Source organism: Lactuca sativa, chromosome 8 (genome assembly GCF_002870075.4).
Source record: "Lactuca sativa cultivar Salinas chromosome 8, Lsat_Salinas_v11, whole genome shotgun sequence".
Taxonomy (NCBI): domain Eukaryota; kingdom Viridiplantae; phylum Streptophyta; class Magnoliopsida; order Asterales; family Asteraceae; genus Lactuca; species Lactuca sativa.
In genome coordinates, this window is record NC_056630.2 from 8,222,042 (window position 1) to 8,238,955 (window position 16,914).

Consider the following 16,914-nt stretch of genomic DNA (forward strand, 5'->3'; position numbering starts at 1 on the left):
AGAAAAAGACAAAACTAAGACCAAATGTATAAACTTTATTGACTAAAATAATTTACTCTTAAAAAACACCAAATGAAGAATAAATTGATATTTTATTAGGTTTTAGTGGATTAGACAGATTTTTGTTAATTTTAAAGACCAAATCTATAATAAATTGATACCAAAAAAATATTTTTTGAAAACTGGAAACTTTTAGACTCAAACTCAAATTCAAAAAAAAAAATGGAAAAGCAAAGGACTTATATATTTTTTGCAGTTTTATCAAATATAAATATAAATATATCTCATATTATCACAAAATTTGATGGATTATAGGCTCCAACAACCTTCAAATCTTTTCAAAAACAATCTAAACCAAAAACGCCTTCTTAAAGGTCTTGGAAGTAATTCACCACTTCCAAAGTCGAAAGTGAGCCAATATCATAAATTGGATCCTTGAAATTTTCACAAAACGATAAGCTAACATAATTATCAAAATCAATCGAGTCAAGTGACCCGAAATCATCAACCATCATATTAAATGGAGCTCCATCACCAAATTGAGTTAAGTCGGGTGATTGGAAATCGAAAAGATTATTCAAGAATGGCACATCTCCAAAAGGATCCAACCCTGTCTTGTCAACTACTAAATTAGCATTCGGGTCAAGCTCATTAACCGGGTCAAATAGGTTTGTTGACTGACACTCTTCAGCTTCTTTGACCGGTTCAAGTGCTTCTTTTGAGTAACTGTTACTATTGTCGTTATTGGTGCTACTAAACCGGAGAACGGAAGTTGGAGAGAGAAGGTTGTGCGACTCTTCGCTTGAATCATACCCGGACGTCGACGGAATATTGACCGGCGGTGGGTTTTCCTCAATCGGCGGATTGCTAAAGTTTGTCAAAGCATCAGGACCACGGAGTTTAATAGCGGCGTTGTCGTACACCCTGGCAGCCTCCTCCGCCGTTTCATAAGTCCCCAACCACAACCGGACACGTCTCGCCGGATCCCTAATCTCCGCCGCCCACTTACCCCAAGGTCTTTGTCTCACCCCTCTGAACTTCCTCCCATTGTTCACCGGAGTTTTAGTCGTCTTCATTGGCTTCTGCTTAGCTTGAAGACCTGACTCCCTATTTCCAGTCGTCTTCTTGGAGTTCTCAACCTCCACCGCAGTTCTGCACGTCGTTTGTATGTTAATCTCATTGACATACTTCTTTACGCGCCGCCGTACGAAACCTCCGTCTTCTTCTTCACTGGAAGAATCAGTTGCATAAAGATCTGTCATTGATATCCGTACAAGTCTTTCAGGTGGTTTGTTTTCTTGAACGGAAAACTTAGTTGTTATCTCCGGAATCGCCATTGTTATAACTTTTTTATGCTCTGTTTGTTTTATCGGACATAACATGTAGTAGTCATCCATGTCTATTGATTTCAGTTGAATCCAAAAAGGGGGGGAATTGGTATAACTTGAATAGAAACGATGATCGTTTGAAATTGAAAAAGAATTGAGAAGGAAGAAGACCCAATAGTTGAAAGTTGGTAAGAAACACGAGAAATTGCAGATTTATAGGAGACATCTGAGCTAAAGAACAGTTTTTGGATATTTATTAAATAAATAAAAGAAAAAAAGATATTCAAAAGGAAGATACTATAGTCTCATAGTATATATTAGTTGTTTTATACCGAATGTAAATTAGTTGTCTTATTTTAATTTTTGATTTTGTAAATAAACATGTTCACATTAGACGTTTAAAGAACTAAATAATTAAATGCTATTAAAGTTGCTTTTTGTTTCCAACTATACAACGTACATGTTTTAATAGAAGATTTATTCTATCTTATAAATATATATTTTATACATTTAAATATTAAATAGCTAAATACATATAAAATATCTATTTATAAGATACAATTAGGTATATCATAACCAATTCAAGCAATTTTATGTAACAATAAAAACAAATAAATATGCAAATTTGTTAAAGAAAATCTTTTCAACATTGAAACATATATACTTTTTTCAATTAATTGAAAATACAAGATATTACATTTTGTTGCCCCGCTTCCATATCATAGTATTGAAAACACAAATCATATTGTTCAAAAATAATCTCGAAGAGTTAACATTTTTAACGGAATAAACGTAAAAATGATGTAAAAATACTAAATTTGATTTTTATATAAAGTAGAAATTCAACATAGACAATATTACACGATTGGTCATTGTGGTTTGTCATAACCAACTCGTCGAACACGTCTACTAAAACTCCTACGTTTTCATCAAATAGAATTAGAATCGCCTTCATCTCCTCGAACCACCGCCGATGTCATCTCACATAGCCATCTTTGTCTTCATCTTCTCTGATTCTCAAATCTCCACCTGTGCCACCTCTGCATTCGCCACCTCTTTCTCTTTATAAAACCATCATTTTCAGATGGAAAATATAAAAGACCGGTTCAACCATATTTTGAGTAACAAAAAAAAAAAGACTCTACGAAAAAGGAATATGAAACACATTATATATATATATATATATATATATATATATATATATATATATATATATATATATATATATATATATATATGTATATGTATATATATAAATGGTAAGTTATAGTTTGTGAAGAATAACTTAGTTAATAATATACCATTCTCAATGACAATATAAAATGAACTCAATGCATGAAGTATAATTTAAATCCCTTAATTTTGTATAATCTATCATTTTCAACCCTTCTATTTTATAAAATAATATTTTCACCTCTTTACTTTTCAAAATATCAATTTCATCCTCTCCATCTTTAACTTTGTAAAATACCATTTTCACCACCTTTGTTTTCTAAGCTTTTATATCTATCTATATAGTCTTCTAATTTGTAAAACACATTTTTCCGCCCCTCTTTTTTTTAAATGTTAGTTTGACTCTTTTAACTTTGAACTTTGTAAAATGTCAATCTTATCACCTTTATTTTCTAATCGTGTTTATCCCCTGTAGTATATGTAATATGATTTTCTTTATTTTCTTTATGTAGGTGTATGTATAAATTAAAGGTAGTCAACGTTTGGACGTATTAAAAGTCGAGTTTGTATATGTTTCGAGTTAAAAAAAAAAATTATGTTTTCGTCGTTATTTTAATGTACGTTTTCTACATATGAGTCAAGTCATATATAATACGTTTTTTATTATTTGAATTTTCATTTGATCAACTTGAACTTTGTAAAATGTAACTCTTACCACTTTCATTTTCTAAACTTTCGTATTTATCACCCGTAGTGTGTGTGTGTGTGTGTGTGTGTGTGTGTGTGTGTGTGTATATATATATATATATATATATATATATATATATATATATATATATATATATGATTTTCTATTATCTTATATGTATGAGAATGCAAGAAAGTGTGATATGTTATATTGATTTAATCAATTCTCACATCTAATACGTAACAAAAACACGTAAAACCTCGTGGAAAAGCACGCACTCAATAACTAGTTAAAAGAACCATTGAATATCTAAAATTGCCAAGCATATTCTATAAAACTCAATTAATAAATTCTTGGTGGGTAGGGTTTTAACAAAAATCAATAAATAGATACTTTTTCATATGAGAAATAAATTTGTTAATTTATTACAATATTTTTGAAAAACAAAAAATAAGAATCTTTGTTATTTTATCGGTTTAACCAAACAATTTTAATTTGTGCTAAATACTCGCTCACTTTTCTAAAAAATAAAAAATTTATTCCAAAAAAAAAAAAAATATGATATTTAAATGTCACTCAAACATGTAATGCTTTTTCTTTTCTTTTTGTAAAAAAACTAACCTTATTTTCAAAAGTAAAAATAAAATATCATGGCTACCATTATCCGTTTTTTGTTTTGTTTAACTTCTTTAGGGCTTATTTTTCAAAAAAGCTAATACATCAAAAGTTATAATCTTTTTTTCCTTGTATAAAACATATATATATATATATATATATATATATATATATATATATATATATATATATATATATATATATATATATATATATATATATATATGGTTATGTTATTTTGTTTCTAGTAAGTATTGTATACCTTAATGTACATATATGGACCATCGGATGGAATATAATCAAAGGTCATGATCTGATGGTCTATGATAGTACAATAGGGTAACATGTATCATATAATCACATAAATTTTAGCAAAATGGTATTTTGGTCAATTAATCTATTTTAAAAAGAAATTTTCGGATTTTAAGGGATCATTAATTCCCTTATTTTTGAAAAATCTGAATTTTTTAAATTAATTCAAATTAAATTTTAATATTACTTTTACTAATAACCGATTTTATTTTGTCAGAATGACAAAAAGTCAACAATAAACTAGTAAATATATTTGCGGTTTTATTCTTGCAGAATATTGTTTCATTCAAAATACTTTTTTATATTAAACATGATTAAAGAATTATACAACATATTATCAAGAATAACATTTTCTAAAGAATACAGATTTTATTCTTTAAGAATCACTATTTACATTCATCCGTAAACAAAAAGACTAAGCAATTATTACAATCATTCTCAAAAAATTATGACCAATAATGGTTTAAGGATTACATTTATTCTTAAAGATTAAAACTAAAAATGGTTAAAAAAGAAAAAAGAAAACATCAAAATCTAACAAAAACACTAATCTATTCTGGCAGAATAGATTCTGACAGAATACATTCTCTTAGAATACAAATATCGTTCTCCATGTTTTCTTCATATTCCACATTAATGGTAACCTCTTCAAAACCTAAATTCACAAGGAAAACATAATCAACTTTCAAATATTAAAAATTCCAGTGCATTAATTAGAATAAAACAATAAATTCTAATAGAATGTGATATACATTCAAATACAATATAACTATAATTTCTACAAACCAACATTAACAATCATGCTTAAACTTGCAATGTATATTATTATGAAAGAATGTAATGTTTCATTATTTAGGATGTCATTCTATAAGAATCGAGACGAATAACAAGAATATAAACCAAATTTATTCTCATAGAATACAGTACATAATGAACTTAAATCTTAGTCTTTTCTTCTATATGCATAAACATTCTGAAAGAATTTACAAGTCAACAAAATGATTTTAATGAGTGCTTTAGTGGCTTTACCTGTCTAGTACGACCTGCTTCACTCTTTCATTATAATGATGATGCGGTAATGCCCTCATATAATTGATTGTCACCAACAACCCTTGTCTTGACTCTACAACAAAATCAATCAAATAAAAACTCAAACTCAGTCACATATGATAGCTTGAGAACTAATTTGAATAAAAACCCATAAATTGAGCTACATTAAATAAATTATGAAGAAATAAACAAAGAAAGATAATAGGTAGGAAATGTCGAGTTGTGAAAGGTTTTCCCCTACACACCACATTCACCTTTCAAGTTTCCATCATGTGGATAGATCTTAAGTTAATAGTTGAAACTGGATTCATTGTCATCAGGTTTAACCCAATATTTTTTTGTTAAGCATTTCATCGAACATGTGGTGGACCAACAAAAGCTCTTACCTAGCCACATCAAGATCTCAAATCCCATACATCTTATAGAATCGATAGATGAACAACTTCTAATTCCTTCAATTTCTTCAAATTAAAGCTGTTACGAGAACCAATATAAGGGGAAAATTACAAAAAAAAGAGATGAAATTGAGTTATTGATGAACACTGGGAAACGACCGTAAAAACATAAAACCAAATGAAATGGCGTTGGAAAAGAGAGAGTGACTCACTTTTAGATAGCTAATTGAGGCGGTTGAAGCAAACCCATCTTTGAAGTCTTCTAAAAATGTCATCCATATTCATTCTTATTGGAGGACAGGAAGAGTTGAGCGACATGTACCAGGCGGGAAACGAAAGTGAAGGGTAGACATCAGCAACGACTTAAGCAAAGGTTACAGCCTCCTCATTTTGATTTCATCCTCCTTGTAGGTGAAAAAGAAGAACCATAGGAAATATAAAAGAGGATAGAGAGAGACTATGTCAAATGTATTTACTTTATTTCCTTAATTGCAAGATTTCAATTAAATTATTTCCTTAATTAAAAGTACAAAAGGTCCAAAATACCCTTTATTGATTTATTTAACTATTTATTATTTCTTGAATTCTCATTGGTGCATTTAGGCATACAATAATTGCTAGAAACATTTGAACCTAACTATCTATATATATATATATATATATATATATATATATATATATATATATATATATATATTGATGCCAAAATAAAAAGTTTGTTTTTTTAAAACATTCGGTTTTGATTTCTATAATTAGTTTCAAATTTTTGGGTTAAAAATCATTTGGTTTTTGTCTCTATAATTTAGTTTTCATTTTTTGGTTGAAAAATTATTCAATTTTTTTTGTGCATTGAAAAACCAAACCCTAAAATTTGGTTTCTATAATTCAGCTAGTTAATGCAACTTTTATACAGGCATATGGACCGCTTCTGTGATATAGTCTAAAAAATTTAATGTTTTTATAGAAACCAAATTTCAAAGTTTTTTTAATAAAAAAACGAAACAAAATGATAGAAACCGAAACATAATGACTTACAAAAAAAAAAACTTTAAATTTGACATATATATATATATATATATATATATATATATATATATATATATATATATATGAGTATTAATTAAATCTTCAATATTTAATATGCATTAATTATTTTGTTAAAATAACTAAAATCATTGCTACAAAATCAATCTTAAATTCACACAATAGATATTAGAAACATTTGAGATATATATATATATATATATATATATATATATATATATATATATATATATATATATATATATATATATATATATATATATATATATATATATATATATATATAGGTTTTATGGAAAACAAAAAACCCTAAAAATCATAAAAATACATAAAAAAATACTTAAAGATCACATAAAGAATTTTGAATTTTTTTTTTTGAAAAAATCGCACCTTTTAACACAAAATTGCTGAAATTTTTTTTTTGAAAAAATAAAAAAAATTTATAAAAAAAATTTGATTTTTTATTTTTTTTCCAGCGAAATTTTAAGAAAAGCTGCAATTTTTTGATGTGTAAAGTATAAAAAAAGGTTTCGTGATGTCTAGGTATTTTTTTATGCATTTTTATGATTTTTAGGTTTTTTTTGTTTTCCTTAATATATATATATATATATATATATATATATATATATATATATATATATATATATATATATATATATATATATATATATATAAGGGAGAGTTCAATTGAGAAAAAAAAAAGGTTGAGAATGGGGGAATCATTCTGAGCCACTCATTTATTTTTGCCGCAAAAGTCTCCGTCGTACCAGCGGAAATGGGAAAAGAATAGACATGTGTTCTCCAACAAAACATGTTTCCTTAAACTATGCTAAACATTACCTTAATATATACAAAATCATAGTTTTTTTCGTTTTTTTAAATTTTTAAGAGGCTATTTTTATCGAAAAATTATTTTAAATATACCAAAATTCATGATTTTTTATTCTCTACAAATAGACATTAATATTGATATAGTTTTAAAATAAAATAAATTTTTTTTATATTTTCAGCTATCGTTATTGATAAGTGAATAAAAATGAATCAAGTTTTTTCTACAGTACATTCGTTATTCACTTATCAATAAAAACTATGATTAATTTTTTTTTTTTACATTTTAAGTATCATTCATATATGAATATAGCATATACTAAACATAGTATATTTATATTTAAATATTTGACGATTCATTCACTTGTGAATATTACATAGTATATTCACTTGTGAATATTAGATGGTATATTCACTTATGAATATTAGATAATATTTTCATATATGAATATTACATAGTATTACATGGTATATTACATGTGAATATTACATAGTATATTCACTTGTGAATATTAGATTATATATTCACTTATGAATATTACACGGTATATTCACATATGAATATTACAATGTGTTTTCACAAATATATATAATTTTTATATGTTATACACATATGAATAACATACAAACTTGCATATTCATTTTTTTGTTTTAATAATCATATACAGATTCAAGTGAAAAAACATATTCACATATGAATATAATGTGGTAATTTAGTTTATGCATATCATCAAACAGTTGGAATGCATACAAGTTAACTATTTTAAAAAAATGTTAAAAACATCAAGTTATCAATTCCAAATCATCATATACTTCCGATTTCGACTTCAGATGCGACACCTATGTTTGATCGATTTCTCATTTTGATTTTGATTTCCAAAAATCCGATTGGGAACCTGTGAGTACCGATTCTGAGTCCTTCAATGTCGACCGTGACTGCGAGTCCAGAACTTCGATTCCAATTTCATGAACAGCGAAGAAATTCCGATTCCAACTGATTTCGTTTGCGAATCTGGGAAATTCCAGTTCCAAACTTTAACAAATTGATGAAATTGATGAATTTGGGTTGCGAATTTGTCTTGAACGACGGACATCCCAGCTACGAATATTGATGATTGATTAACACTAGATGACATTGATGATGGTTTAGTTGAAGAAATTTGGATGATTATTGAAGGTTGGAGGAGAAATTTTGAAGATGAACGAACTGTTATCGAATTCTCTAAAGTTACGTATTTGACATTGAAGGTTATTAACATATTTACAAGTTTGTTACCGTGTCTTTTTATGCTTAGATAAATGAGTGGCTTAGAATGATTCCCCCATTCTCAACCTTTTTTATTTTCTCAATTGAACATATATATATATATATATATATATATATATATATATATATATATATATATATATATATATATATATATATATATATATATATATATATATATATATATATATATATATATATATATATCCATGTTTGTAGATGGCAAAAGATTACAAGATTTAGTATATAAAATTTTAAAATAAAAATAAGACTTAAATTTAAAAAAGCCGTATAATGGTCATGATGATTTTTTTATTTAAATAGAGGGGATTTATTTAGAAGAAAAACACGGCAATATATCTGACCGACGTTGACACATCATGTTGGTGGTGATAAATCTTTAATCTAAAAATTGATCTTGTTTTTAACGAAAGTTAAAATTGGATGGTTAAATGAAAAAAAAAATGATCTGTGTTTTTAACAAAAGTTAAAATTTGATGGTTAAATGAAAAAAAAAATGACAGAATATGGTGTGTTTTTTATGTTATTATTCCTAAAAACATTTATAATGATGAGTTATTAAAAGATTTGAATTTTACTACAAATCTACTTGTTATTGTTATTTAATTGATCAAACTCTATTACAGGAGATTATGATATTGGAGTTTATGATCATTGATCTTTTTAATGGAGATTTTTTTTCTAATACTTGAATAAATATTTAAATATGTTCAATTAAATTTTATAGAGTTTAAAGACACTGTAAGAAAATCTGATAAAGTTTGTATGAAATATAAAATAATGATGTGATAATCTTTTGAAATCTATAGAATTCAGTGCATTATTGATTTTCTAACACTATGGATTAACAATTTGTACCAAATATTGATCACGTATTGGAACCGGTATCGAACTGTACCGATTTTTAAAATATGGGACAATACTCGATACTCCAAAATCATCAAATTTGGGATTCGATATCATCAGTACCGGCAATGTTAATTCGGTTATGTATTCGAGATTTACTTTCGATCAAATTTGGTTTCGGGAAATCGAGAACGGTACCGGTCGGTATCGGTTCTGTCTCACGCTTATCCTCACCTAAAACACACACACACACACGCAATAGAGACTATTTTCTATCATCACATTCATGTGAAACCTTCAACTTTTCAACTTCTTTTTAAATTAATACATTAAATCCATTATTATTGTAATTTCGATATTAGGTTTTTATTTTTAATATAATATACTTAATTTGTTAAATTAAATATGATTTTAAATTTGATATAATTAATTTAAATATAATGTTAAATATAAAACGTACATTAAAGGATAGTTTTAAAATTATTTAAAAATAATAAAGGTTTAAATAAATTGTTATTTATAAAATTTACATCAAAATTTCAAATTCACACATAACCTATAAATATATTTCATTAAAATAATATCATCATAAAATATGCCTATCTAAACTGAGGTTATTCTTATTTTCATTTACAACTCACATATAACTGCTATTAAGATAATGTGGTTTTAATATTTATATATGTTATCATTTTTAATGTTTATATTTGTTATCATTTGTTTAAAATACTTAGAATGTTTTATATTAAATTAATGTAAGATTATTAATTTATAAGTTATTAATAAAGATATACTTATTTTAATAAAATATATTTATCAATATTTTAATTATATCTGCACAACGTACATAATATCATCTAGTTTCAATGAACTACTTAGTGTAGAGTGAACCTACAACAATGCATTTCAGGTTTTTCCCTTTAAGCCCTTCATTCTAAAACTCCTTGCCAATTTGGTCCCTAGCCGAGTACATTGGGCGTACTGGCTCGTAGATCCGGATCGTGGAGTCACCCATGTAGGAGGGGCGTACGGTAGGCAAGGACAAACCCTAATTTTTAGGTTTTGTGCCCTATTTAAACACGTTAAGTTGCAACTAGAGTCTCTTATGACTAGCCTCTACCTATCCAACCACTAATAATGAAACCCTAGCCTCCATTTGAGTGTTTGTGAGCAATTGTTGTGATCTTGTGGTGTTTTTAGATCCTTTGAAGGAAGTGAAACTTGGTGGTGAAGCTTTGGTGGACTTGGAGCTTGAAGATCCAAAATCTTCATCAACTTTGCAAGCTTTTGGAGGTATAAATCTCTTAACTTGATGGTTATTTTGATAGATCTAGTTAGGGCTTGTTTTTATGCTTTTATGGTTCTTTAAGTCATGCTTGAGAGTATGAGTTATTCCAAAAGCTAAAGATTGTAGATCTTGGCATTTTTGATGTCCCATGTTCATAAAATGTAATCGTGATGAGTTATCTTGGACAATGCATGAGTTAGGGTTATTATTATGGTTCTTTTTTAGTATTGAGTCCCATTAAGTCATGAAAGGGTGTAAAGTTGCCAACTTTATGTGTTATGACATCATTTAGGATCAGATCTGAGGATTTAACATAGTGGCTTAATAGATGCAACACTTAATGGCAAGTTGGTCTTGTTGTGGAGTACGCTGGGAGTACCCACCTCGTACGCTGTGTGTACTGGCTAAAGAAGGTGTACGTTGGGCGTAAGTCTGAGTACGCCGGGCGTACTCAGTTGCCTTTGACTTTTGTTGACTTTTGTGTTTTGGGCCATATTTGGACTATTAGGGTTTTAGGCCTTGTTGGGCCACTGGTCCTTTTTACTTTGGGCCAATAATGGGCTCTAGGCCTCATTGTGAGATGAGTGTCTACCATATTTTAAGACACGAGCACTAGTATATTTTAGGAAAGTTGCCTAAAATGCTTTTATATGCTAAATGTTATATGTTTGCCATATATGAAATTGTTTGTTCGGATATATGGTCTATTGCCGACCGGATCTGGAAACCTTATGTGTTTAGGATTCTAAGCATACGAATATGATATTAGAACTAGCATGAAAACATATCAGAGTGATAAGGAGATTTATACATTTATCGTAAATGAAGCTTTCCTATCTTGAATTCTCGCCCAGTACACTGAACGTCTGCTTGGGTGTACGAAAGGTCATGGTGAAGACTCGTAGAGAGTTGAGTATATGGAGGAAATAAAAAGGCTTATGATAGTGAATGACACATATCGGAAGATATCATAAGAGTGCTATCTTTCCTTTAGAATATACGTTTAGAGGAGTACGGTACGTCTGAAGTACACCTTCGATTGGCAGGATGATGGAACGATGGGTGAAATCCATGAAGTTGTCCTATCGTTTGGTGTTTCCACCACCAACTAAGGTGAAGCAAGATTGATGACTGGAGATACGCATGGAAGAATTCCTAGTAGAGTCTAGGAAAATTTTTATGATTTTTTGGACACATGTATGTGTTAAGTTGCTTTGTGATTTTAGGACTTGGGGACTAAGAGACAATATTTGGGACAAGTATGAGTTGGTGTGAATGGTAGTAGAGATCTATGCTACCGGAAGCACAGGACTCACGCTTGGATCAAGGAAAGTCGCAAGGTTACCAAGAAACTAGTAATTGATTCCATTTTATTCATGTATGTCATTACCATTGTTTCGGTAATGACTAGTAAGAGGGTTGTTATTCTGACCCTAACAGTCATGACAAATTGAGTCTGACTGCGATGAGTTTGTTACGTGGTTTTGAGAATCGAGTTTGGTGTAACATCTGACTTAAGTCAGAAGATTGGAATCATTTTGCAAGCCCTATTTTATTAATGATTTCGGGACGTAATCATCATAAGGGGGTGATAATTGTAACGCCTGTAGATCAGGGCTAGTCAATTTAGAGACGATAAGCATTAAAAATGACTTTTTTATGGAAGATTATTTAGAAGGATTAATCTTAACTAAGTTATAGTATATGTTACAAGGATTCCGTACATATAAAGAGCGCCGAAATCCGAGTTATAATGAACCGGCATGACATAGCGCGACGTAAATAGTGAATTTATGTTAGAGCGATATTTGGCCTTCTCAATCTAAATAAAAGTTGTAGAATACGTTAAACCGTGAGTGTGCATAAAAAGAACGTCTAAATCTGACTTCGTATGAGAAAGTTATGATTTTTCGAAGTTTCGGCTTAGCAGTGTACAACCCGAAGTTCGAATATGAGATCGAGCGATATTTAGCCGAAACAATCTAAATGAGAATTGAAGATCTCATCGATAGTAGTTCAACGACGGAAAGACAGACGAAAACAGACGTCAGACGAAGGAGTTATGAGTTTATAACGGAGTTTTCCTCTTCCGGCCTACTAAAAATAATATAATAAAAATAAAGACAAAAGTAGCCGATGGAGTCTGAATGAAAGTTGTAGATCTTGTTTTTACCTACGCGTCGATATAAAGAACGTCGAAAATGGAGTTTGTATGCGAAAGTTATGAATTTCTGAAGTTCGGGGCGTGAACCCCAAAGTTGTGCCAGTGGCCATGACGTGGAAACAGTGCCCATGACGTGACATGTTTTCTGACGCATCCTGGAGTCTGCCAGACCCAACTTGCGATGACGCATGCAGTGACGACCAAGCCCACGGCGTGGAAAATGAGAAATTTGCCCTATAAATAGAAATCAAGGGCCAACCGAGTTTGGTTGCTCATTCTCTCATCTCTCACCCATATTGCATCGATTTACGTACAAAGAAATACCCCCAAAGCCCCAATATCATCCCGAGACCCGAAGTGAGTCCCGACGCTCCGAAGATCCCGAGAAGAAAAGAGTTTCCGAGCCGAAGCTCTATCCGTGAGAAACCCGGTGTGTGAAGATATCCCGGTTTCACTACTCTTAGAGCCGTAGTGCTGTCCGACCATCTTCTGATCAAGTGAGTGTATATTTTCTTTCTTCTAACACATAAGTATGAAGTATTTGCTATGAAATACGTGCTATGTGTTTATATATTGTTATTTATTTTAGATGTTGGTGGAATGGATGAGCTATATAGGTTTTAATGAGTTAAACTGTATATGTATTTTGTAACTACAAATATGTTGGGTAGGACATGGGTAGATGAGATCCGTGAGTATGGATCAGATCAAGAGGTTAGTTTTAGATCCGTGAGTAGGGATCAGATCAAGAGGCTAGTTTTAGATCCGTGAGTATGGATCAGACCAAGAGGTCAGTTTTAGATCCAAGATTATGGATCAGGTAAAGAGATAAAACTTGTTATTAGTCCGGGAGTATGGATTAAGACTAACATAATGTCCCTAGTCCGGGAGTATGGATTGGGCACAGTTATTGATCCGGGAGTATGGATCAGATCAGGATTAAGGTATAATTAATTGTCCCTATTTCGTGAGTATGGATTGGGTACAATTTTTGATCTGGGAGTATGGATCAGATCAGGATTAAGGTATAGTTAATTGTCCCTATTCCGTGAGTATGGATTGGGTACAATTATTGATCCGGGAGTATGGATCAGATCAGGAGGTTAGTTTTAGATCCGTGAGTATGGATCAGGGGAAAAGGTTAGTTTTAGATCCGTGAGTATGGATCAGGTGAAAAGGTTAGTTTTAGATCCGTGAGTATGGATCAGGTGAAGAGGGTAGTTTTAGATCCGTGAGTAGGGATCAGGTAAAGAGGAAAATTTTAGATACGAGAGTTTAGATCGTGTCATTGTGAGGATCGATGGGGTGGGATAAGAGTTGCCTTTTATGGTGAAATTGTACAAGTTTGAATGTTCTATATATATAAATATATGATATAACATTGTGGGATGGAAACCCTATACGCTCACCAGGCTCCCTAGCCTAACCCACTCAGATTTTTTTTGTATTATAGGTTATGACACGAGAGCATAAGTTGGATGACATAATCAGAGATTTTGGATTATAGGTCAGTAGTTATGAACAACTGTTGTAAGGTCTGCTTTGTTCTGTTTATGCTTTTGGTCTGTATTGAACATGACATCTCGAGATTTTTTTATATAATGAAAATACATTTCTTTAAAGAAATGCTTTGATAAATTCTTATCATAATTTTGTTTTGGGAACAAATTCCGCAACTATTTTCTTTTAAAAGATTACTCTGATTTTAAAAATAAAGCATAAACAAATCGGTCTTTTCTGGCCGTTAAATTGGGGATGTCACGGTAAAATGGTCTTTTACCCTAGGAGTTGGACAAATAAATGAGATTCCTAGTGATGGTTTATGGCTCAATCATTAATTGGGGTTTTATTTGATTGATTAGCACGAGGATTTTTTTTGGATTAGCAGTCCGAACATTTATCTGATTTTCAGCAGTTTGAGGTGAGTCTCCTCACTCTGCTTGACGGGTCGAAGGCACCAATGTCGGCCCATGATTAATTATGATTATGATGCTAGTTGACCGTGTGACTTTTGCATATGTAGTATGTGATATGTATATTGGGTGGGGTATGATGCCAGGCGAGGCCTGATAGGTGTATTGTATGCTATTTATCTTAGTGATTCTTCCATATGTTTATGTGTATGTATGAATGTTGGGCGGGGCCTGATACCGAGAGGGGATTGATGAATGTGATGGGCGGTGCCCATCTCATATTCTGACAGATTTGTTCCGAGCGGGGCCCGATGGTTGTTGGGCATGGTCCATTGTATATTTTATATGTATGGTATGAGGTATTTTGGGGAACTTACTACGCATCATGCTTACGGTTTTCAGTTTATGTTTTAGGTACTTCCGGATTGAAGGGGAAGAGCTCAGGATGATCGCATCTCACACACCACGATTTCCACTTAAGTAAGTTTTCCCAAAATACCCATACATGTTTTATGTTATGCTTTTAATTGTGAACTTGTGAATCACATGCTAGATTAGGGCTAAGGATCTGCTCAGGATTGCATGATAGAATGTTGGAGAGATACCTTTGTATGCCTACTTTATGATCTTATAGACTTGCGTGCTAGTATCAGTCAATGATAGGAAGGCCTGATTAGCTTATGCTTGTTTCCGATTACTCGATGCTTGAATGCTGCTTGATTTGTGCTTTTAGGAGTTCCCATTAACTTCATCTAACTAGTAAGCGAATATGCTAAGTTACATATTATTGAGACTAAATAATTTTAGAAGGTTTGGTTTTAACTCTATTGCGCAGCTCTTGTCTGAGTCCAACCATTATAGTGTGAGACCTTTCATTCGAAGAATTATCTGGTGGCGGTGATATGTAATTGTATCCGTGAGCTAGTTATAGGGTGTTAGGGGGAGTTCCTTTTGCATCTGATGGTGGAGAGTAGTGTGGGGGTTGCCCTAGGAAAACCTACGAAGAGATTTGGTGTTGCGAGCATTGTCTTGTTGAGGGTTGTACGTATATCTACGGGTGTAACATGGAGGATTCGGGGCAATCCTTGTGGAAAGTACGGATAGATGTGGAAGGTAGTATGGGCTTGTAATACTGGAAGCATAAGATTCGTACTTGAGTCAAGGAAATACACGACCATACCAGAAAACTTGTAGAGTGTGGGATTCCTTAATGTATGTATGTATGTATGTATGTATGTATGTATATATATATATATATATGTGTGTGTGTGTGTGTTTGTGTGTGTGTGTTGATGGTTTGAATGGTCTATTTTCAGTATGGTGGTCACTCGAGGAGGATATGGTAGTGGTTTTGGTGCCGATGAGGGTTCGGGTTCAGGCTCTGGGGCCGGACATTTATATGATCAGATGTGGGAGTTCATTTCATTAGAGATTACCCACAATATTCTTGAGCAGACTCGTGTGATCTTCAACACAGTTAAAGAGGGTATCCTAGAGATTTTGGATGAGCGCTTGGGTGCTTTTCGTTCTGAGATGGTTGCGATGATGGGAACTCACACTTTGACTTTCCGTGAATTCTGGGCATATGGATCCCCGGAGTTCCTCAGGAATAAGGAATCGATTGCGAGCAGGCGTTGATTGGCAAATGTTCGGGAGTGACTTCCGATCTAGCCTTTGTCCTGAGGAGGCGAAGGCTCAACTTGCATCCTATCTTTTGAAGGACATAGCTCAAAAGTGGTGGGAGGAGGTTGGGCACACCTTGGGGGCGAGGTGATTGAGTTGATGACTTGGGAGGATTTTGTGACAAGATTTCAAGCTGGGTTTGCACCTGTGATTGGGGTCTAACAGTTGACGAGGGAGTTTAAGGACCTTCGCCAAACTACTGAGACGGTAGCCGAGATCACTGCTATGTTCCGTGACAGGGTGTTATTGGTTCCGCAGTATGTGGCGGACGAGGAGATGAAAAAGGAGAGATACCAAGA

General features: G+C 31.5%; 1 protein-coding gene across 1 annotated transcript; it reads right to left on the bottom strand.

Moving 5' to 3' along the window:
- Window positions 1–236: 236 nt before the first annotated feature.
- Window positions 237–1,557, bottom strand: LOC111876953 (ethylene-responsive transcription factor CRF4). The gene has a single exon (XM_023873514.3). The coding sequence runs from the start codon at window positions 1,395–1,397 to the stop codon at window positions 369–371; it is 1,029 nt and encodes a 342-aa protein (XP_023729282.1). The 5' UTR covers window positions 1,398–1,557; the 3' UTR covers window positions 237–368.
- Window positions 1,558–16,914: the final 15,357 nt, after the last annotated feature.